This window comes from Camelus ferus, chromosome 18 (assembly GCF_009834535.1).
Source record: "Camelus ferus isolate YT-003-E chromosome 18, BCGSAC_Cfer_1.0, whole genome shotgun sequence".
Classification (NCBI taxonomy): Eukaryota; Metazoa; Chordata; class Mammalia; order Artiodactyla; family Camelidae; genus Camelus; species Camelus ferus.
The window spans coordinates 22,533,488-22,558,151 of NC_045713.1; the positions used below are offsets into that span (position 1 = coordinate 22,533,488).

The following is a 24,664-nucleotide window of genomic DNA, read 5'->3' on the forward strand; positions in this document are numbered from 1 at the left end:
AGTTTGATCCAACCCCTTCCTTTCCCCCTCCATTTCTCAAACATTTTGAGACAAGTACTATCATAGATTACCTTGTGGTATTTACGTTCTAGCTGGGGGCGGGGGGAGACAGAGAGTTAAAAATAGAGCATATTCTGGGGTGCCTGCAGTGCTCACAGGTACCTTTTCTTGGAATTTCCCTACACAGAGACCCTGCTGGAAGGCAAGGCTAGGCACCATATTTATACTACGTCCCCTCCCTGTGTTCAGTTGGTTGGTGGGAAACCCAATTCTTTCTCAAGACTTGAACCAAGATATGTAGTAACTAATCAGCTGGTGGTGGGCTCTGCTGTCTCCTGTGATGATCCAGGGGCAAAAAGAGAAAGGTGGTTGGAAGTGAGAGAAGCAGAGGTAAGCAAGTCCATGGGGCTTCTGAGAACCAGAAGGAAGTTTGGCTTCTATAACTGCAGTTTCTATTCCCTGATTCCCTCTAATTTTGTTCCCATGCTCATGAGTTTGCCTGTTAGAGCCTCACCTTGCGGTCCTTTCCCTTGAGCTAGCAAGAATGGATTTCTGTTTCTTACAACCCTTGTTCCCACAGCAGGCTGTGGCTGAGAGTAGTAGGGATGCCCCTCATTTATTTTGGTGTCTCCCTGGCACAAAGCATTGAGCTTTGCCCTTAGCAGCCATTCAACACATGTTTGTTGGATTTAATTGAACTCCCTCCCACCCTCTGCCCACTTTGTACATGGCCAGGTATGAACTGAACCAGTAGGAAGCAGATCTTGATTTAGTCCAAAGTCAATCTGGGAAAAAATACTGTAGTGGGATTAACATAAACCTATAAATAATAATTAAATAAACCTATGAAATAAAACTTTAGTGGAATTAAAATGCATAACAGGTGTCTTGGAAGGGTATAGATCAGTAGTAGAACACATGCTTAGCATGCATGAGGTCGTGGGTTCAATCCCCAGTACCTCCATCAAAAAAAAAATGCATTACTCAATACACTCAATAAGAGCTCTCCCTCTCCCCAAACATTTGCTCAGTTCCTACTTACTCTTTTCAGGTGGAACAGTAACTATTTGCCAATAGTCCATTTGGGCATATACACACTTTCATGCATTCGTTTATTTAACAATAATTTAAGAACCTCCTATGTGCTATTCACTTATTCCTTTGAACTAACCTAACATATTAAGCTGTAAACATATCCTCATTTTCCTCTTGATTTGTGGGGTCCAGAGCTTCATTAAGTTCACATTCCCAAAACCGAAGAAGAGAGGTCTTACGAACCAGCTAGGATGAAATCAGTGGGGAAGAACAGCTGCTAAATCAAGTCAACCAACCACCTTAAATCAACCCAACGCTCCAGTCTTGTGTGGGCAGGCTCATTTAGAATGACAGCCAAGACAGTGATGGAAAGACAACCCCCACAGGGGCTCAAAACCACACTCCAGGTGTACACACCTGGAGTGCCACCTGTTGAAAATCCACTGGGTCAGTACAGAAGTGCTGGAAATGAGAACAGGTGGCTCAGTTTACCTGTGGGAATGTAAAACCTTATCAACTCCTGCTACAGAGATGAGGCCTGACCCCAACACCACATCACACGATGGCAGCCCTTTTCTGGACAGGGAGATCAGACTCTAGTGCCCATTTTGCCAAACTGCTCTCGCTCATGTGCAACTGCAGATGAAAAGTGCTGACATTGCTTCTTTCTGACATTGCTTTTTAATTATGGCCATCAATAAATCATTCTATCCTTGAACAAGGTTTGAGAATGGCCCTAAGGCAGAGGCACGAATTCTCAGGAACGAGGCCAACAGGGAACGGCATTCTTGCTCCCCACCTCTCCCTTTCATCTGCTGTCAGAAGCAGAAATGTTCTCTCTTCAAGAAGCTGGAGGAAAAAAAAAAAAGAAGAAGCTGGAAGCAGAGGGCTACACCTGCATTCCATCTGGGAACCCTATTAACACACAGTTTTACCCTTGGCCTGCCTTCCTGGCCACTGTCACAGAGACAGGATCTGTCCTCTCTTCTGCATTTTTTTCTCACTTCATTTTTCCCCTTACTGGGGTAGTGGCCTGAATAGTGCCCCCTGTCCCTCCCCAAAAATATGTCCATATTTTTATTCTCAGAACCTGCAAGTGTTGCCTTATTTGGAAACAGGGTCTTTACAGACATAATTCAGTGAAGGATTCTGAGCTGAGGAGACTGTCCTGGATTATCTGTGTGGGCTCTAAATCCAAAGATAAATGTCCTTATAAGAGGCAGAAGAGGAGAAGACACAGACAGAAAAGGAGGAAGCAATGTGACCACAGAGGCAGAGTTTGGAGTGATATGGCCACAAGCCCAGGAATGCTGGCAGCTACCAGATGCAGAAGAGGCAAAGAAGGCTTCTCCCTTAGAGCCTCCAGAGGGAACACGGCCCAGTGACTCCCTGATTTTGGGCTTCTGGCCTCTAAAGACTTTGTTTATGGTGCTTTGTTAGAGCACACCTGTGCCTTCAGTCTCAAGTGGTTCCAGTGTCTCCTTTCAAAGCCTTGGAATCCAGAGCGGTCATGATTTTTCGCTCTGTTGCTCTGGCATTTGGAGCCGACCCTTCTTCTTGTATGATGCGTGGGCCTGCAGCATTGATTGGCATCACCTAGGAGCTTGTTGGAAATGCAGACTCTCAGGCCCCACCCCAGACCCACTGAACCAGAATCTGCATTTTAACCTGACCTTCCCCAGGTGGTTCATATACATGTTCAAATTTATGAAGCACTAGTAGGAGAAACTCTAAGGTGGCAATTAGATCTTTTCTCCACCTGCAAGAATCCTACTAGTTTCTTCATGTCAAATCTGTTAAATATGATGTGGAGATTTTGTAAAAACAAACCAAAGCAAACCCTTAGGTTAGAACTGCATGGTGATGTGTTATGGATACAATGACACAATGTCTGAAATTTGCTTTAAAAGATTCATGATGGAAAGAAGGAAGGAAGAAAGGAGGAAAGAAGGCAATTGGGTGGGGACAAAGGAACAAGACTGCAGCTTGGTGCTGGGTACACAGGGCTTCACCGTGCAATTTTCTCTGCTTTTTCTACATGTTGGAAATTTCCATAATGAAAAGTTAGGAAATGTCCTGGTTTCCCAGCCTTCCTTATTTTCAGTTTTTTTCCCCCATGATTTCATTTTTCTCTCCCCTCTTGGAAATAGCTGGTGTTGGAGGGACATCTGTCATTTGGTTGACAAGGGGAGGGATGCTGCTGGAATCTGGTAGGTAGAGGCCAGGGATGCTGCTAAACACTCTTGCAACACACAGGACAGCCCCCCTCGCGCCCTGCTCAAGACAAAGAATGATCTAGCCCCAGACGCCAATAACAGGACACTGAGAAAGCCTGATCTAATCTTGAAGATTATCCAAGTGATTTGATTACAACATCTATGAGGAATTTTTACTTCTTATAGGTTGATTTTGGGATAGAACATAAGTGACTCCTCATTTGTGCAAATTGTGCCCTCACACCTCTGGGGGGCACCACCTACAAAGTATTCCTGAGAACAACCATCTCAGAATTGTGCACTACACAATCTACACAGCTATAAGAGGTTGTTCTAGTTTTGGGGGTTTCCCTGGGGTCTCTGGAATAGGGAGAGGCTTTATTTCTGGCCACCAGGGGCCCTGAGCATGCCATTGAGTGTCCTTTAAAGAAAGGAGGAAATGTGGAACTGTGAGGCCCTCATTGGCATTATTCTCGACCTTCTTCTTGTTATGGATTGTTTCCTTTTCGCCCCTAGGCCATATCCATTGACTAGATCTAAAATTGTCAGATTGGCTTTTGTCTGAAACATGGTGGTGATAGCTTCTTATTTTCAATCAGTTCCTTGGGGGAGGAAACACACGCTGTCACCATAAGACTTCCTATCCACCCACTATTTGCTTGGTGGGATTTCCTTAGCTTCAGCAGCATAACTTATTCTTGCTGGTCCTTAATCACTTTGCAATAAAAACTGAGATTGCAAAAATGTTCATTGTCATTACCAGTGATGGAGCAGTAAGTACAGGCTTCTGGAGAGAGAGAGGGAACTGGGTGATTTAAACTAGCAGAATGAGCTGCTCGCCCCCAGAGAATGGCTTTCGGCAAGATCTGAGGGGAATTACGACAGAGTTCAGGGATACGGAGGGACAGAGCTGGGAGGTGTGGTCATTGAATCCACTGGGAGCCCGTGCCCTGTGGGAAGCCCCATGGATGGAGTTGGGATTTCTTGGGTCTCAGTACTGGGTCACCAGACTGCAACCCCCTGTCCCTACACCATTGGGCCCAGGCTGGGTGGTAGTCCTTCTTTTGCTCCTCCCTCTGATAACAGTCCCTGATTTTCCACTGGGGACCTGCTAGCACCCCATGAGTGACATGGTTTGTGTGGGGCTTGCCACCCACACCTTGACCTGAGGGTAAGCATGTGGTCCCAGCTTGGGTGCTTAGCATCATTCCATCCCCTTGGCCAGAGAGATTGGTTCTGAGAAGCAGAATGGCACTATGAGAGTCAGTCTTGGGAATTCTGTGTTCACTCTTAGGAAAGAGAAATAGAGAAGCAGAGAGAGAGGTAAAGAGAGACAGATTGATTGTTCTGATGGCATAATTTGAGGATCTGGGATGTAGCTATGCCTGTAGCTATCGATTATGTGTTATAAGATGTCATGGGTTTAATTGTGTTCCTCAAAAAAGGTACGTCGAAGTCCTAAACCCCAGAACCTTAGAATGTGACCTTATTTGGAAATAGGGTCATTGCAAAGGTGAGGTCATATTGGAGTAGGGTGGACCCCTGATCTGAGTGACTAGTGTCCTTGTAAGAAGATGGCCACGTGGAGGCAGGAACACAGGAAGACCTTCATGGGTTGGACGGAGGGTTAGAGGGATGCACCTACAAGCCAAGGATTGCCAGAGATTACCAGCACACCACAAGAGGCTAAGAAGAGACAAAGGATTCCTACAGCTTTCAGAGGGAGTGTGGCTCTACTGACACCTTAATTTCAAGTTTTGGGCCTCCAGAACCATGAGACAATAAATTTCTGTTGTTTTAAGTCACATAGATTGTGGTACTTTGTTACGGTAACCCTAAGAAATCAATATAGGTACATTCAAATTAATAAGCCTCCTCTTCCTCCTCCTGCTTCTTCAAAAACATCATCATCATCCTTACCTTCACTTAAGCAACAGAAAGAGTCTCATATGGATGGGGTGACACACTGTGATGTGGGGATTCCTGCCTCCATGGTCATTCAGTGCTCCTCTTGCATTGGCCCCTGGGTCTCAGGGGTTAGAGCATAGGTCCCTGGGGCTTTCTAGAGCTCCATGCTGGGGCACCATCACCTGTTACCTTTGCCTTTACACAAAGACTGATGCTAACCCCCTAGTTATCTAAGTCCCATCCAGGAACTGTTTATGGTAGGCGGAATTAAGATGGCCACAAGATTTCTGCCCCAGATATACACGCCTTGTGTAACTCTCTCTTGCACATGGGTGAGACCTGTGACTTGCTTCTAACCAATAGAACATGCAAAAGTTTAAGGGACTTTGCAGATGTAACAAAGGCGCATAATCAGTTGACTCTGAGTTAATTAAAAGGAGTTCTTCCAGGGTGGGCCTGGCCTAATCAAGTATGCCCCTGGCAGAGGCTCAGGAGGAGAGAGACACTCTCCTGCTGGCCTTGAAGAATCCAGCTGCCACGGGTTCTACAGCTTCAAGGAAGTGAAGTCTTCTAACAGTTGCATGAGCTTGGGAGAGGACCCTGAGCTTCAGAAGAGATGCCACCTCAGCTGACACTTTGCTGCCTTGTGAGGAGTAAATTCAGCCATGCTGGGACTCCTGACGTGGAACCTGAGAGATAATAAATGAGTGTTGTTCTAAGCTGCCAAGTTTGTGGTTATTTGTTGCACAGCCATAGAAAACAAATACATCATTACATTTTGGGGGGGGGGGGATTAGGTTTTATTTATTTATTTAATGGAGGTACTGGGGATTGAACCTAGGACCTCGTGCATGCCAGGCACATACTCTACTACCAAGGTAAACCTTCCCCCACTCATCATTCCATTTTAAGAAACTACCAGGTGCTGTGTTCTACGTGTGTGTATGAGTGTGTGTGTGTGTGTGTGTGTGTGTGTGTGTGTGTGTGTGTACATGGAGAAAAGGAGTGATGGAAGGTGGGGGATGGAGCCAGGTGGGAAGAAGAAAGCTACCCTGGAGGAAGTGATAGCCCGTCTTATGCAGGAGGGTTGCAGCTTGATCAACATGCAGACCTGCCCAGTGCCCAGCCTTGGGGAGCTGGAGGGAGAACATCACCCCCAAAGCCTGGTCTCGGGACCCTCCATCCTAGACAGAGGCCCCACTTCCACTGTCTTACAGATGATGCTGGGGGGCAAATACTTGGAGGAAAAACACATCCTTTGTAAGGATGCAAAGATTTTCTTATGTGGAGAGATAATGAGATGGAATATTTAGCCAATTTTATTTTAAAAATCCTCTCTCCTTTAGTCTTTCCTTTGTTCAAACAGCCAGGACTTCTGTTTTTCATGCTTCAAGGAGAGGATACCATGGGAAAAAGTGGGGAAAGCAGAGACTTCTTCTGGCTTTGAGGTTTCACCAGCTCAACCCCTTCTGGAGGAGTTGAGGGGCAGAGAAAGGTTTGGGTGGGGACACAGGGGACTAAGAACAAACCTTCCCTGCCTGATTCCCTGAGCTGTCAGAGAAAGGAAACAAAGAGACAGAAGGATCCCCAAGAAAGTGGGTGGAGCTCCAGAGAGAAGGAAGCAACCCCCCCAAAAGATCTGTGGAATTTGGGAGCAGAAGAGACAGGAGCCTGATCTGTGCATCAAGCAGTGGAAAGGTGGCAAGACCCTGGAGACACATAAGTGTGTAGTTGGCAATTGTCCACACCGCCTGGCCCAACAGAGATGCTCAAACAATATTTGTCAAACAAAAGGGTGACTGCATCATAAGCCCTCTAAAAAACTCTTGGGGAAGACTTTCTGCACCAGCATCGGGAAAGCTGAGGAGGGTCATGTGATCCTGGCTCTGGGGTGAGGACTCAGATTCTGCTCACCTGACAGCCCCCAGGCAAGAGGAGGCCCTGCTGCCCAGATGTGGACCTGGGGGGCCCAGGGTTCTGACCTGACCAGCCAAGTTGGCTAAATGTTATGCCTGGGGCATGGTCTCTCCCTGCTGGGCTCCCTGCCTGGGACCACCTGGCTCCTGGCCCTTTGGACTCTGTCTAAAAAGCTTGGAGGGGTGGTTACATGGCTCCTCAGACCTGAGCCCTTATGGGAGCTGCCGCTTTATGCAGCTGAGCTGAGAAGCAGTACAGCAGCACGCGTCTCCTCACTTCTTTCCCCGAGTTAACTTGCCCTGAGGTGTTCACGAGACTCTAGTTAATTAGTCACTGGGCCAAGGGAGCCCCCTTTATCATACTTCTTGTCAAGCCTACCCCCTGCAATCTGAAGAGGTCTTTGGGTGCCGGCAGCACTGATTTTTATCCATTATTTTTTCTATTATGAATGATGCTTTTCCACACTGGAATCAGACAGAGGTCGGCTTGAGCCCAGCTCATGAAGACAAATGCTGGTAGTTTTTCTGGGTCCGAGGAGGCTTCTGTGTCATTAATACAACATATTCAGGATACCGCCCATTGCCTGGAAGCTCTGAGGATGTGCAGCATTCAAAGATACTTAATTAGAAGGAAAGACACCGGAGGGCTGTAGGCACATTAGAGGACTGTCTGGAGCTGTCCAGGGCTGAGTTCAAATCTCTGTGTGGGGCTTTGGGACAAATTTGCACTTTTATGGGCCTCGGGTATCTCACTTGTTTTGACTCCTTATCACTGTTACAAGAGTCAAAGGATATGACAATCGTGGTACCTGCTGAACATTTTTGTAAGCCAGGTAGTGATTCAGCCACCCAAGACAGGGGTTTCAGCTGGGGGCCAGTTTGTCCCTCAGTGGGCATTAAGCCATGTCTGGAGATGTTCTTGGTGGTCATAGTGGGAGGAGGGGGCACTCCTGGCACCTAGTAGGTGGAGGCCAGGCATGCTACTCAACATCCCACAGTGCACAGGATGGCGCCCACCACTGAGAACCATCTGATCCCTAATGTCAATAGTGCTGAGGCTGTGAGACCTGTTTTAAAGCAGTGAATGTTCACCAGCTCAATAAATGGCAAGTTGGTTATAAATAAGAGGGGCAGGGGAATATGTTTTTTTCCACAAGAGGTAAATTAAAAAGATTATTTTTTGTATATAAATTTTGTTATTTATAGGCAATACGTCCACACAGTCCAAGACCTAAAAGGTACATGGGATGTATAGTGCAAAGTCTCCCTTCCACTCCATCCCCTTCCTGGAGGAACCAGTGTCACCAATTTCTTGTTTATTTATTTAGAAGTCCTCTATGCATCTATAAGCAATTGTATGCACATATATATATACACACATATTATATACACATGTACATCACATGCATATGTATACGTATGTTACACATATTCTTTGCATCTTGTTTTTGTCACTTAATCCATCTTCTTGAGGATAACTTCCTACTGGGCACAAAGAGCTTCCTCAGTTTTTCTTTTAAAGGTGACAGTATGGATGGTCAGATTGTTTCTATTTTCTCTTGTTACAAACACTAATGCAATGAAAATTTTATATGTACATTATTTTCTACTAAGCAAATATGTAACTGTAGGATAAAGTCCTACAAGTGGATTTGCCAGATAAGAAAGTTTGTGTGTTCATAATTATATGGGATGACACCAAATTACCTTCCATTGAAGTGATATCTGTTTCCATTCCCTACTGGCAATGAGCGTAGGAGAGGAGTTGGGGGTGATTTTGTAATTAAAAAAATTTGCTCTCACTGTTTATATCTTCTCATCAAGTGCCTTCTGGGAATAAGTAAAAGGTGAGCATGGCTTACAATATTTTGTGCCCATTGTATTCTCAGCATTCAGGGACCCAGAATCTGCCCTTGGGAGATCTTTTAAGTGTTATGAAGTTAATGCCGTTGGGAACTGTCGTTTGCTTTCTCCAGAAAAGGGCTCTTTAGTTCTTGCTTCCTGGTGCTATTAGTCCCCGAATGACTTGCCTCTCAAAGAGTTTACATGTAGAAAATCTCTCTCAGCACATCTCCCTCTGAATGGTTGCTCAGCTTTGTGTTTTAAGTTTCTGATTCAAGGGCCCCTTTGAGAGTCTGGTGGAAGTGATGAAATCCTCTCCCTGCAAAAAGGCACCAGCAGTTTGCCTATCGTGTCAGAGGTTCCTGGAGCTGCCCTCAGACCCCAGTGAGTGGCTCTCTGGGTTGGGGTAAGGCTTATGTTGCCAGCACCCTCCCTGTCACTTGAGGGAGGGTCTGCAGATTCCTGGCTCAGAAGTGGGCAGAACCAGCTCCATGTGACAAAGCCTGGGTTGGTCCCAAGCCTGGTTCCAAGCCTGGCTTCTTCCTTCCCACTCCCTGGCTGAGTGACTGGTCAGTTACTCAGCCTTGCTGAGCCTTGGTTTTCTCATCTGTGGAATGGGGACAACACTTGCTTTGCAGTATTATGCTGGAGAGAACGGAGGCAAAGCATTGGCATGGAGCCTGGCCTCAGGCTCACGTTGGAGAAATGGAAGCTACTGTTAGTCTTATTGTAATGAAATCCTTTGCATCCCGATGGCTTTCTTCTCTGCCTCTCTTTTAGAATGGACTCTCTTTATTTGCTTAGTGGTGACTGGGATTCTGGAACAGTTACATTCCTTCCTGCCACAGAGACCTCGTACATGCTGTTCCCTCCACTTGGAACATTTTTCCTTCCTCTGGACTCCTAAGGTCTCTTTCACTTGCAGGTCATCTGCCTCTTCTTCAGAGAGCACTTGCCTGCCTCTCCGACTTCAAGTCAGTTTGCCCTTGCTGTCTTCTCCCAGAGAAGCTCTCCCTTTTTTGTGCCTCTCTTACTTGTAATGACATCTATTAGCATGTTTGCTTGTCCAGCATCTGTCCCCCTTGTTGGACTACAAGCTCCAGGTGAGCTGGGGGGTCAGCTTGGGCAAAGGCCCTGAGGCAGGTGGGGGCTGGCTGGAGGCACAGGCTGTGGGGAACTTTTGGGCCACCAAAAGATAAAATTTCTCTTCAAAGAGCACTGGTGTCGTTCCAACTTGCCAGTATTAGGTAGGGGAGTGACCTGGTCTAATTGAGTTCTATAAACATTAATGTCTTATTATTTTTATAAAATTCTTTAAATTTTTTACTTTTAAGAAAGATCACTGGCCACGGTGTGAAAGGCAGGGTGAAGGGTGGGTGGGCGTGGACATCTGGGAGATTCCTTAGGAGGCTGCAGCCGTGGTCCTCATTCTGTCTGCAGGCTGGGGCTCCATAGCCCTTGGGTTCTAGAAACAGCCCTGCACATCCCTGGATATTCTAAGCTAGTGCTTCTTCTAGGGGGTGACCCCAAGTGGCATGGGCTGCTTCCCCAGAGCCGACTGAGAATTGGCTCTGTTTCAGGGAACGAGGGATGCTGGGCTCTTGCTGGCATAGCGGGCTGGCTGAGGGGTGGAGCTTACCCGAGATGGTAGTGAAGTGGGATGGGGAAGTCATTGTCACGAAGGGTGGTGTGAGATACTTGGCCTTCACGCCCTCCTGGGCCAGGTGGTCCATGTTGGGGGTGTCCACGTCCTGATCATAGTCCCAGCGGAACCCATCGAAGGAGATTAACAGCAACTTGTGGAAGCTCTTCCTCCCTGGGATGGGATGGCAGCTGGCCCAGCCCAGCAGGATGGGCAGCAGCAGCGTGAGGGCCCCAGGCCCCATCATGTCACCAGAGCCTCCCACGCTCACATCGCTGAGTTCACAGCCCGCTCCCATTTTCTCCCTTTTTTATCTACGGTTGGGCAAAGTCCAAATTGATAATTCTGCCCTAGCTCTGTTGTGGATCAGAACACCAGGAGCGAAGCAAGATGGTGTGTTTGACATGATGGAGAGGTTCTAGAGACAGATGGTGGTGGTGGTTGCGCAAGACTGTGAATGCACTAATGCTACTGAACTGTGTACATTAAAATGGTAAAAAGTGGGGGGGGGGCAGATATAGCCCAGTGGTAGAGTGCATGCTTAGCATGCATGAGGTCCTGGGTTCAATCCCAGTACCTCCACTGAAAAAAAAAAACCAACAACTTAATTACCTCCCCTCCCTTTCCCTAAAAAGACAAATGAAAAAACACAACGATAAAAAATGCTAAATATTACGTATATTTTATGACAATAACAAAAGGCAAACCGTGTGAATATTTTGGACTTTTATACGAATTCCACTGTTGTGAACATTTGGAGAGCAAATTATGTTGGTGCTTTCCTTTGCTTAATATAGCCTGTTTTTATAAGGAGAACAAATTACTGTTCATTATGAATATGAAAACAGCCACCATGGATTGATTGCCCATGAGGACTGGGACTTGCATATACAACATCTATTCTATCCCATTCGATATTTTTTAAAATCCTACAAAGGTTGTTAGTTGAAAATTCCCCATAAGAATAAAAAAATTATTGTGATCAAATGCACATAAGATAAAACATACCATTTAAACCATTTGAAAGTGGACGGTTTCAGTGACATTTAGCACATTCACAGTGCTGTGCAAACATTGTCACTATCTATTTTCAGAATATTTTAATCACCTAAAAAGGAGACCATTAGCAGTCACTCCTCCTTCCTTCCTCCCCCAGTTCTCAGCAACCACTAATCTGCTTTCTGTCTGTTTGATTTACTTATTCTGGATTTTTCATTTAAGTGGAATCATACAATATCTGGCCCTTTGTGTCTGGCTTCTTTTACTGAGCATAATGTTTTCAAGGTTCATTCACATTGTAGCAGGTGTCAGTGCTTCATTCTATCGTATGGATGGACCACATTTTATACGTCCATTCACTGCCTAATGGACATTTGGGTTGTTTCCACATTTTGGCTATTGTGAATAATGTTGCTGTGAACATTTGTGTGTGAGCTTTTGTTTGAATACCCTCTGCTTTCCATTTAATTTTTACAACGTATCTTTTACTTTGTAGCTGAAAAACAGCTCAGAGAGGCTATGGAACCACTCCAAGTTCACGCAGTGGAAGTGAGGCCAGGACTATAGTTTCAATACTTGGCTACATGCTTGCTGAGCACAGGGGGTTAAATTCCTCAAGGGAACAAATTGCTTTGAACAGGCTTAAGCATCTACCCATCTACCCCACATTTATTGAGCACATACTATGTGCTAGGTGTCAGAGACACAGAAGTATAGATGCAGTTTGCCCATGAGTTTGCTCAGAGTCCAGGGGACAGGCAGACAAATAAAAGGTGACATGTGATGGAAAGGCCCTGCCAGAGGTGCATGTGGGAAGAAATGTGGGAACACAAGAAGAAGGTCCTAACCAGAAGCCAGGCAGGGGAGGGCTCCCTGGAGAAGGTGGTGCTAGACTTTTGCAGGCTGGGAGGAATTAGCCTGTTGGAAGCATCACTTAGCTGCTCTTTGGATATGAAAACAGTCTCCTAACAGATCTGTCTGTGGTTGCTTCCTACGGGTACATGGATGACATTTACCTTCACAGCTTTAGAAATATCTCTGAATTGTGTAAAGATGTCACCAATGGGTTTTCCAGTGACAAGAGTTGACAATCTACCCAGGTTTTCAGGTGAAGTTTTTGGAAGGTTTTTATCTTGATGTGGGTGGACTGTGGGCTGGATATCAGACCCAGAAGAGATGATCCATTTCGCCCTTCCTGAAATTGCCTGAGAGTTCTGTTCCAGGTATTCACGTAGGTTGAATTTTTGGGATGAGGAGGTGGTGTGTCAGGGGAGCTCCGTTTTGTATTTGCATAGCTTGGCTTCTCCTATTAGCTAGCATGGCGTTTTCCTACACAAGGGGATTCTGTAGAAGTTTGTGATGAGTATGCAGCAAAGTAGTTGAGAGTGTTTTGTAGCTTGCAGGCCTGGGCTTGCGTCTCTCTGCCACTTACCATCTGTGACACTGGGGGCAAGTCCCATAACCTCTCTGTGCCTCGGTTTCCTTCTCTGTAAGGAGTAATGATATATTTCCTAAGGCTGTGAGGCTCTAGTGAGATAATTGGCAGGAAGCCATCCATGGGCTCCCTGTCACTTCCCAGCCTCCTTGTAATCCTGGCCCATGTGTTGTGACGGGAAGCCACGTGTATCACTTCCAGACTGAAGCTTTCAAGGGCTGGTGCATAACCATCTCACCCTCTCATCCTCTGCCACAGTAACTGTGGAAGCTTTGTGTTGAGATGGTAGAATTTCCATCATTCTGTATCCATGAGTGACCATGTTGCTACGTAGTCCCCAGCTAACCCAATAGAGAAGTGAGAAGTCAGCCATTGTTGCCAAGCCACTGACATTTTAGGGTTCATTTGTTACTGGGGCACAACCTAGTCTATCCTGGCTAATGCAGTAGGATTGGTCCTTGGTACTGTAAATAGTCAACAGATATTGCTTTTAGTACGATAATAAACTGCCACTGATAGTTTTGTTATCAGATCTGATGATGCCAATAATGCTATTTTGTGCTTGAACAAATTGGACTTGGCACTCCTTCCAGCACGTGGGAAGGACAGATGATTGAGGGCCAATAAAACATTATTATCTTTAGTTGATGTCCCTGGTTACCCTTGGTGGCAAAGAACAACGTATGATACTCTGAGAAAGCCAGGCCTGGAGGAGAGCTGCTGTTGGTACCAGGATCAGGACTGTCCAAGACTGGGCATTCTTTAGTCTGGAGAGAACCTTGAGTACCTACCTGGTGTGTAGATGTTTTGAGAGAATGTGAAAACTTGTACTAAGTGGTTTGGCCCTTTGGGAATTGCATGTTAATCACTTAGGCCCTTTTAGGGACAAGTCACACATATCTCAATATTTTGGAAACACGCGAAAAATAACCAGCAGTCATGCAACAATCCACCATGTCCACTGAAACTCCCCCAAAGTGCAACATTTGATGTAATCAGCAGAGCTTAGTGGAGGTGGTTAGAGAGGATTCTCATTGTAGTCACTGTGATGCTTATGGTCACAGCATTGTAGCGTATCTTGGTTTCTCTTTGGTGAGTTCTGGTTTGGAAGGCTTCAATCCATCATCTGTTTTGGCAAATATTTATTGAGCATTCTGGATGGGGTGGAGGATGAAATATAGAGGAGAGAGTCAATCCCTTCCTGCTGCTATGTTTTCAAGCTGTCCTCGTACTCAGCTATGGCTCATGCAGGCTTGAGGGTTCCACAGTTTCAGAAGCCTCTCCAAACCATGCCACCCTGGACTAGATTCTTCTTTGCCAGTCCAGTAGAGTCATCTCTGACTCTTACTGTCTTTTGCATGGCTGTCGTATCAGTCATGGGGAACTGTTATGGAGGTGCAGTGCATTTTGTGAAACTTACAGTTGATCAAGAACACCACTAAACTTTGTTAAGAAATCTACATACTTTTGACATAATCACTGGAGTAGAGATGGGGAAATTTCCAAACACATTTTGGGAATCATCCCAGCAGAAGTTAATATTCAGAACTCTTGGTTTCAAGTGACAGAAACCCACATCTTACTACTGTAGGTAAGAAAAGGGATCATACTTTAGTCTGGCTTTCCCTTAAAGCAGACCCTGAAACAAGGATGGGAGCACAAGTGGTTTATTTGGGAGGTGACCCCAGAGAGCACCCATAGGGGCATAGGGAAGTGCTTCAAGGAAGGGAAGGAGGCTAAAATGGGGTGCATGCAGTACTAGAATGGTGACTACAAATCAGCTATGGACATGGCATCTGCAAGAGTCCTTTTTGGGCATAATTTCCCAAATGTCATGTCATTGAAACCACTTTGCAAAAAGGCAGGGATACAGCTGGGCTCCAGGAACCAGGGACTCACACACCACCAGATCTCTCTCTGCATCTCTGTGTCTGCCTTTGTTTACATATCACTTTAATTTTCTCTCACTCAGGATTGGCTTTTTCCATAAGGTGAGGAATGTGGCCACAAACGCTCCTCTTTGTCTCATTCCACAGTTCCTGTTCATCACAGAGCATGATTATATTTTTCCACTTCCACCTAGGAAAAACAAATCTGAGGGAAGAAATCTGATTGGCTTGTTTGGGTCGTATGCTCATCTCTGGACCAATCAACTGTGGCCAAGGGGGCGGAGTCATGTAAGAACATGGTAGCCCCCACTAGAGCCACATGACTAGGCTAGGAAGAAGTGGGAGTCTCAATAGAAGTGGGGGGCATTAGGCTGAAAAAATAAGAGATGTTCATGATGAAAGGAAAGGATTAGGAGATGCATCCTGTTAAATTTGTTAATGATTGGGGCTTTAAACATTTTTTTAAAATACAAATTTTCACTATGGTTCTCTCAGCATGATTTAGCAGAAAAGAAAAACCTGCCATGAGCTGAACATTTCCTACGCACAGACTGTTGCTGTGGATTCAGATACTTACTGATTAATCCAAAGATCAATTACAATGCTTCTCAAGGGATGTGAACTCTGATAGGGTCCGCTTATGATGGCGCTGAAGTCAAGCAAGAGAAAAACTGGCATGTAGGACACTCTAATTTCTTTCTTCCGTTGAGTGCTGTAGAGTTGAGGTTCTGCCTGGCCATGGATGCACCTTGGGGGACGGTTGCATATAAGGGTATGTGTATGAGTGTGTGTGTTAGGTATTTTCCAAAGATGAGGCAACATCCCACAAACGCCCTTTTGAAGTGTAATTGCAAATTCTTCATCAAGAGGTCCTCTGACTTGCCTATGACTTGCTTTGACCAGTAGAATGTGGCTCAGGTGATAGTGTCCAACTTTTAGTCTTAAGCTCTGAGAGCCCTTGTAGCTTCCCTTATTTTTGCTCTCTTGGAAGCCAGCACCAAGTAAGCCCTGGATCTCCTGCTCAAGGGGAGGAGGGCTCTGGAAGATGAGAGGGCATATGAAGGAAAACCAAGTTCCTGGACACCAGCAGCACCATCTGCCAGGCCTGTAAATGAAGCCATCGGGCACCTTTCCAGCCCAGCTGGGCTTTCAACTGCATGTGAGCCCAGGTGAGACTAGCAGAGGAAATGCCCAGTGAACTCACAGAATCATGAGAAATAATAAATTGTTGTGTTTCAAAGCTACTAAATTTTGAGTGCAATAGAAGTAGCCCATGAGGGTGTGGGCAGGTGGGGTACACATTTCCCATCTGCTGAAGATCCATGAGTTCCTAGGATCCAACCCGGAGCGAACTTATATCCTCAATGTCCTTCTTGTTTGAAACTTTTAATGAAACTTTTCTTTAAAGACATTTTTTTTTGGAGCTGTTTTAGGTTCACAGCAAAATCAAGAGGAAGGTACAGAGATTTCCCATATGCCCTCTGCCCTACATGTGCACAGCCTCCCCCATTATCAACACCCCCACTGGAGTGGTACATTTGTTACAATTGGTGAACCTACATTGACACATCATAGTCACCCAAAGTCCATAGTTTATATTACAGCTCATTATTTATATTATAGCTTATATTACTCTTGTACTTATAAATACAAATATAGTTTATATTACTGTTGTACATTGTAAGGGTTTGGACAACTTCCGTGAAATTTTCACAGATTTGGACCTTCCTCAGGGAAATCCCAAGCTTGTGACTTATCTACAAGGGTTGATTCAACTGGAATGGACCCAGGTCTCTTTGGGCTAATATGCTATTTCCTTAAGACAAGTGCCACCATGTCACATTCTCTCCTCAAAATTGCCACAAATACAACCCCAGAAATAAAGGCTATTGCTTTAACTGAAGATTCTAGGAGAACATAGAATAAAAGATTATATTCACAGACCAAACAGTTAAACCTCCATCTTTTATCAAGTTCCTCACTACATGGCCACATCACTCTGTCTTTCCTCCCCATAATTTCTCCCCTCTGCTCTCTCTAGCCACAGCTTTTTCTCCAACCTCACCCTGCCTTTCAAAACCTCTTCCAATTGCATGCTGCCTTTAGCAAAATCTTGAGCTAAACCTGCTTATACCTCTGGGGAATCTTAGACCACCCGACCCATGCGGATCCAACAATATATCATCTTTGCTGCTTCAGGCAACCACTCTGGTGTGGTTTCCATGCCTGATGGAGAGCTCATCCTTATCTTCAGCTGAACTCTTGTCCTGGAGCTTCAACCTATTGCTCCTTGTTTGGTATCTTGGGCCATGCTGAATAACTCAAGTTCCTCTTTCTTCCATTAGATATTTGAATACAGTCATATTTTCCCCTCTTCTCCTCCATCCCTCCCTCACTCCCTTCCCTTTCCAGAGGAGGGATTGGCATACTTTTTCTATGATGAGCCAGATAGTAAATATTTCAGACCTTGCAAGCCTGCCAGTCTCTGTCACAACTACTCAGCTCTGTGACTATAGCATGATAAGGAACTGTAGACAATACATAAACAAATGGACATGGCTGAGTTCCAATAAAACTTTATTTACAAAAACACACGGCAGGTCAGATTTGGTCTGTGGGCCATCGTTTCCTGACTTCTGCACCAGCATATTCTCTTTAGACTGAACATCTCTAACTCTTTTGACTGTTGCTTATTTGGTGTGGCTTTGATTTTCTGCTCCATTGTGAATGCCTGCTAGTTTGTCCATCTCTCTTAAAATGTGGTCCTGAGAACAAGATGCATACTCTGCAAGTGTGATGATGTAACACTCTCCCCTGCTGCTTTTTGAGCAGGAGGAAGAGAGTAGGAGTGACTGTCACCCTTGGGAAATCCAACCTCATGAAAATTTGGTGAGACACCTCTGCGAAGGATGTAAACCTATTAACCCACAGGCTGGCAAGAAAGAAACCAGAAGCATGATCTGTCAAGTGTGAGTTTAATATCTGATGTACAGAGATCTCTGCCTTGTCTGATTGAGATTAGAAGGGGAGGACTTGTCCACAGAAACCAATTTCTATCCCCAGGTGAGGCTCTAGCAGATAATCATATGAGCAGAACTTCCTGAGAACAAAGACAAGGGGAAGAGGTGGTGTTCGAAGAATGAAAAGGTCAATAATTAAGGCTACGACCGTGCTGGGAGAGGCGAAAGAAGAAAATTAGACTGCCAGGCATGAATAACGAGAAATCTGATGGAATTAGCAGTGCAGAACAGACACTGAAGGCTTCTGTATTCCTCTCATAGGCAAAAGTTTTTGCTTAGACTGGATGGGAGAGGAAAAGGCAGTTATGTTGAGAATCCCATTTCCCTAAGAATGAAAGGAGGATTTTGGAAAAGGCCTCAGAATAAAAGAGAGGCACGTGGGGGCTCACTGGAAATTCCTAGAGGCTGAGTACCATCTTGGCATGATGCAGGGTTGGGAGTGAGGGGGATAGCATTGGATCAGGTCTTTGCTTGTCCAGCACAGTCCCTTCTTAAATGTTGGCTGTTCTCACAGCCTAGTCCAGACATTCTTCTCTGCTCTTTCTAGACTTGCTTGCTAGGTGAGTCCATCCATTTCCACAACTTTAGCTACCACTCTTTGACTGATGACTCTCAAAGGTCCGTTTCCATCTCACTTCTCCTTTGAACACTAAACTTACACAGCCAACGTTTTTCTTTTCCTTTTTTTTAGTGTGTGTGTGTGTATAGACTGAAGTATAGTCAGTTTACAGTGTGTCAATTTCTGGTGTACAGCATAATGCTTCAGTCATACATGAACATACTTATATTCATTTTGATTTTCTTTTTCACAAGTTACTACGAGATGTTGAATATAGTTCCCTGTGCTATGTAGTATAAACTTGTTGTTTATTGGATTTTGTGAGAATCCTCCTGTATTTCGAAGCAAGAGACACTCTGTCAGAGTTCAGCAGGTGTTCTGTGCGATTCAGTGGGTTTGTAGATTTAATTCTTGGTGTATTTGTGGGAGAGGGCAAGCTGTGAGTCTCTCTGCTCTGTCATCTTGGCACCTCCTCCAGCCAACGTTTTTCTTGTTTTCTTCTCTACGTGTCAACAAAATTAACATCTCATGCTTAACACATCCAAAGCCACCAACATCAAGCTCTTGCTTTTTATCCCCCTCTACCCTTGTGCTCCCAATGTGCCTCCGCCATTCCTTAAATGGCATACAGTCTACCCAGCTGTTCAAGGTAGTAAACCAGGCATTGCCCTCTTTTGCCTTCTCTCCCCATCAGCCGGTCCTGTGATTCTGAGTTCTCAAGTTGTCCATTCTCTCCATCTTTGCTGCCACTGTCTTAACCCAGGACATCATACCTCAGCTAGGCTATGGCAGCAGTCTCATAATTGGTCTTCCTGTTTCTGCTCTCAACCCTCAGCAATCCATTTTCCACGTGGAAGCTAAAGGGATCGTATAGGGTCCCTGTGTTGGCTTCCCATTGCGTGGAGAATAAAATTGAGGCCTTGTGTCTCCTGCTGCTCCTGCCCACCTCTCCACCTCCTTCTTGTCTCCTCCTTTTTGCCTACTCTGCTTCAGTCACTCTGGCCTCCTTTTGGTTCTATGGACCCAATAAGCCTTTTCCCACCTCAGAACCTGTTGTTCGAATCTGGAATGATTTTCTTCTGCTCCTTCTCCAAACTAGCCTCTGATTTCCCTCTAACTATTAGCTTAAGTGTCAGCTCCACAGAGAGGTCTTACCTGACCCCCTTTACAAAATGGACTCCATGTTATTCTCAGCATTTTGCTACTCTCTTCATGGTCTTTCTTATTTTTTTGTTTGTCTCCCCTCATAGCCCATAAGCTCCTCAAGGGCAGGAGCACACCTGCTTTGCTCTGCAAATCCTTGTAACCCCAGCACCCAGCACAGTGCCTGACGCATCATAGTTGCTCTATCAATAAATCCAGAATGAAGGGATCAATAAATGGAGAGTTACTTCTCTCAACTACAGATAATGAGATTTAAATACTTTGTGTTTTCCTTAGTCAGACATTATGTGCAATTAGGCATCAATAAATGATGATGATGACAACATCTGTGTCGTGCCTGATGTTCATCACCAATCACTAAATCAGTCAGTTGTGCTTCTTTTGACAGTTCTGTTTTCAACCTAATGATTTGTTTCTTTTAACGTAGGACTGTTGACTTTGTTTGGGTTCTTTAGCTGCCACTGACAAAGTGGCAGATTGTGTTGGTATTAGCTCTTTTGTGCACAATGTCATTAAATCTAAAAATGCCTTTGCTTTTGGCAAGAAGCTCTAGTTAGCCCCTGTGTCAGGTTGGTTTGGGTTATGCTGTTGTAACAACAATCTATAAATTGTAGCGGCTTAGTGCAGCATGGTTATTCTTGGTCATATTACATGTCCAGTGTGTATCTGGGCATTTTGGGGGTAGTCTATCCAGTCCTAGTCACTCAGGATCACCAGCACAGAAGACCACACAGAAGGTCTCTTAAGTCTTCCACTTGGAAATGACACAAATTACTTCTGCTCACATTTCATTGGCCAGAATAGATCACATGGTCATGCCCATCGTCCACATGCCTGGAAGGAGAACAAAAAATATTTGTGAACAGCTGCTTTGACTACTCCCATCGGTTACACAGAAGAACTCACTTAAATATCGTTACTCATTTGTGATTTCCCCCAAGTTCTGAAAGCGAATTATAATCTATTTAGCCTTCAGAAGATATGTGCATTTCCAAGCTATTATTGGGCACTGTTTTTTCCTGAATGTCAGACTTAAGACTTTTGTGGAGGGCAGTGTGGCGTGATGGTTAAAAACCAGGCTCTGATGTTAGTTTGCCAGGGTTCAAGTGCTATTTCTACTGCCTGTTGGTTGTGTGATCTTTGGCAAGTTTCTTTACATTTTTGTGCTTCATTAATAAAATGGGTAGCTCAGTGATTAAAACATATGAGCTCAAAATACTACTTATTATTACTGTTGATTTTGGGGGGAATTTACTAGATTTTGTCAAAACTAGGAGTTCAATAACTTTGAACACTTGGTTGGAATTTATCATTAAAGGAACAGGTTTCTAAAGAGCAAGGCTGAGGGAGAGGGGCAAAACTTAGTGTGTGTTTTAAACATTGTGGACTTTAGTTGTATGAACTTGGGGCTGAGTTCTAGCTTGAGCACCAGATAGCGGGGCAGCTTTTGCTAAATTCCATCACTTCCCTGGGCCTCATCCTCATCCTTAACCAATGGAGTTAACAGCATCCATTATTCAGAGCTGAGATAAAGATGAAGAGGAAATGGAAGTAATTTCTATCGTTGGTCAGAAGTGTTAGTTTACTTCTATATTAAATTTCTATTGCTGGCTAACAAATTACCGCAAACGTAGCAGCTTGAAACAACACCCATTTATTATCTCATGGCTTCCATGGATCAAGGGTCTGGGCAGGGTTTAACTGGGTCTCACAGGCTGCAGTCAAGGTGTCAGTAGGGGCTGGGGTCTCATCGGGGGATTGGGGTATTCCTCCAAACTTATTCAGTTTGTAGGCCAAATTCAGTTTCTTGTGGTTGTGGGGCTGAGGCCATCAGATCCTAGAGACTGCCCCTCTCCATAGGCAACTCACAGCATGATTCTCTGCTTCTCCTTGGAGGCCAAAGGGTGAATCTCTCTGAAACATCACCTTCTTTAAAGGGCTCACCTGATTAGGCTAGGCCTGACCAGGAGAATCTCTCTTTCAACCCCAAGTCAACTGATTAGGGACCTTATTCACATTGGAAAATCCCTTCTTTTTTGCTGTGTAACCTAATCACAGATTCTTCCCAAAACTCAAGGAGAGGAGGTTATACATGGATGCCAGAGGGTGGGAATCTTGGGGACCATCTTATAATTTTGCCGCCTCAACTTCCTTCCTCCAAGAAGAGCAGCCTTGGTGGGGCAGGAGGAATTATCACAGATAAGTGCCTCCCAAAGGCTAAGAGAACCTGGTGTCGGGCTAGATGGAGAAGGCTGAGAGGTAGGTGTGAAAAATTGTCCATTTTGTGCTTTGCTGGGGCTGTGCTTCCCAACCAGCCAAAACCAAGGTAAGACCTAGTCATTTAGATTCTTTTTCTCTCTTCCTCCTGCAGCAATGCCTGCAGTCCCTCAGCCCTCCCCTTCCCAACCTGAGACCCACCTGCTGTGAGTCGGAATCACCAGGTGCCATGATCAGAGATGCAGGTGGACAACTGGTGTGATCCCGGGCACAAAGCAACACCCATGATGCTTCTTCCCTGATGGATTCGCAGACCACAGACAAAGGAAAGCAAGCCTTGGATGAATTAAAACCCAGAGAGAAAATGAATTTTAAGTGGTGATTTTTTTTTTTTTTTTTGAATCTATCAGATGTGAGAGGCTCTTTCAAACAACACACATTCTATCTCAGTCCTGCAGAAGGAGGCCCAGAGAAGCTGATGTGAGGTGCTGTGAACCAAATTACCAACCACTTGTGCAGGAAGATAGTCTCTTCGTGCTCACAGGGCTGTGGGGGTACACTTGATAACAAGTGATTTAGAAGTCAAGGTTGGCTAGACACAAAAAGCCTCTAACCCTGAGGTCTCTAGAGTGCGCTCAGCAAAGGCTTGAATGTAACGAGGTCATTGCCAGGGAGCAAGCCAAGGGGGTCACTCTGAGACCACTTTGGGCCTGTGACAGATGCCCACAGCTCCCTTAAGGGGGCTGCAGGGAGGAAACACCAGGGGAGGTCTTGATTGACCCCAGGGCCCCCTTCCTTCCCTCTGCAAATGCAGCTCATTCTGCACTTTGAAATGCACTCAGTACTTGTCAATGTCTGCTCCACAGAAGGGACAGAAACTGCTTGCTTGTACATCACTGCCAGGCAGGATGGGGGAGGACCCTCCTCTCTCAACAAAAAAGATGGTGTGATAGAGTAAGATGGAGCATCGGTTTGGATTATGAGGATTCTTAGAATCGATGCTGTTCTAAAGGGGGAGGGAGGGCCCCAGCCGGCCTGGGGTGGGAATGACATTGATAAAGCCAGTGTCACCCAGTGAGATACAGATTAGAAGAAGCCTTTGTCCTTGCCCGATGGTAAATGGGCTGCCTGTGAGATGAACTAAAATTCAGAGTTGGGAAACAATTGCAAAAAACCCACATATCATCAAGCTTGTTGATAAATGTTAATGAGACAGGAGCAACACTGAGATGGGGCCCGTATTGATTAAGAGAGGGAATAAAAAGCACCGAGCAGTTCTTGACAATCTAAGGCATTTTGTTTAAAGTATCTCCTGCCACAGCATACATCCTTGTAAAACTGGGGTGTGATATATGCTGTTGTCTCCTCCCTTTCTTCTCTACTCTCTCCCTTTCATTCATTCTGTTGCTCATTCATTCATTCATTCAACAAATATCTGAGTGCCTACTGTGTATCAGTGCAGTGCTATATGCTAGAGTTAACGTAGTGGACAAATGGACAAGCTCCCTCTCAGAGTTTACGTGCGGTGGTAGGAGAGATGCTTTAAAAGGCAACTTCGAGGCATGGCGTAAAACTTGGGAAAAGACAAGGATCCCCTTAATGGGGATCTGGAGGTAGGAAGGCTTCCCAGGGGAAGTGATGCTGGGCTGAGACTGAAGGATGAGTGGGAACAAGGTGGGGGCCAGAAGGAGTAATGCTAAAAAGCATTTCTGCAAAGGACTGGGGGACAGAGTGGAGCTGCTGAGGATTGTGGTGGGCAGCTGGGATGGGCAGGGAGAGGGGTAAGAAATGAAGCTGGAGGGGAGTGTGGTTAGTGGTGTACATAGTGGGTTAAGTTGTGTTCCTTCAAAACTTATGTCTGAGTCCTAACCCCCAGTACCTGTGAATGTGGCCTTATTTGGAAATGGGGTCTTTGCAGATGTAATCAAGTTAAGATTCCATCTTACTGAATGGGAAGCAGGGAGGGCTAATCCAATGACTAATGTCTTCACAAGGCAAAGAACAGGGGGATTTAGATCTGGAGACACAGAGGAGACACAGGGAGAAGGGCATGTGTGATGGAGGCAGAGACTAGAGGGACGCAGCTATAAGCCCAGGAACGTCAGGGGTTACCGGGAGCCACCAGTAGCTGGAAGAGGTGAGGAAGGACTGTTCCCTGGAGCCTTCAGAGGGAACACAGCCTTGCTGACACCTTGATTTTGGACTGTTGCCTCCAGAACTGTGATAGAATAAATTTCTGTTGTCTTAAGCCAACTGGTGCGTTATAGCAGCCACAGGAAACTAACATAGAGGGATGGAATGTGTAGGGGAAATATACCTGCTCTCTCGGTTTTCCCGAAGACGAAAGCCATGTAAACATCAGAAATGTGATATTGGGAGTTGCCAACTCCCTTGCCCACAGATGCCGTACCCGGAGGGACAGCTAACCCTCAGCTTTTGTGGAATGTGTGAAGTGATCTGATTTTTTCAGTAGAAGTTAGAAATAAGTTTTTTTTTTTTAAAAAATGTGGAAATCCTCATTTAAAAATTTTGGCAACTAATTAACAAAAAATTGAAAACACTGTGCAAGCAAACCCAAACAGGTGTGCAGCCCTGATTTGGACCATGGTCTAACCATCTGAGATCTCATGAGAGAAGTTTAAAAGTAAGTGAAATTGCCTATGTAAACTGACAAACACAGTTCTGTTTGTTTTGGGACAGTGTAAAAGTGACCGATTTCCTATTAATATTGAAAAAAAAATCATATACTGGAGAAGAGCTGGGTGCTGTCTCTAGGGTTACCTAGAATGAGCCTCACATAGACAGGTGAGGTCTATCATCCC

At 45.2% G+C, this 24,664-nt stretch overlaps 1 protein-coding gene across 1 annotated transcript in view; it reads right to left on the bottom strand.

Annotated features, from left to right (window-relative positions):
• The window catches only part of LOC102504439 (ectonucleotide pyrophosphatase/phosphodiesterase family member 7-like), a 32,239-nt gene extending 21,382 nt beyond the window's left edge, over positions 1-10,857 (bottom strand). Inside the window, exon 1 of the mRNA XM_032461068.1 lies at positions 10,557-10,857. Within this exon, the coding sequence (XP_032316959.1) occupies positions 10,557-10,857 (301 nt within the window). The remainder of the gene's footprint in view (positions 1-10,556) is intronic.
• Between the last annotated feature and the right edge of the window lie 13,807 nt (positions 10,858-24,664).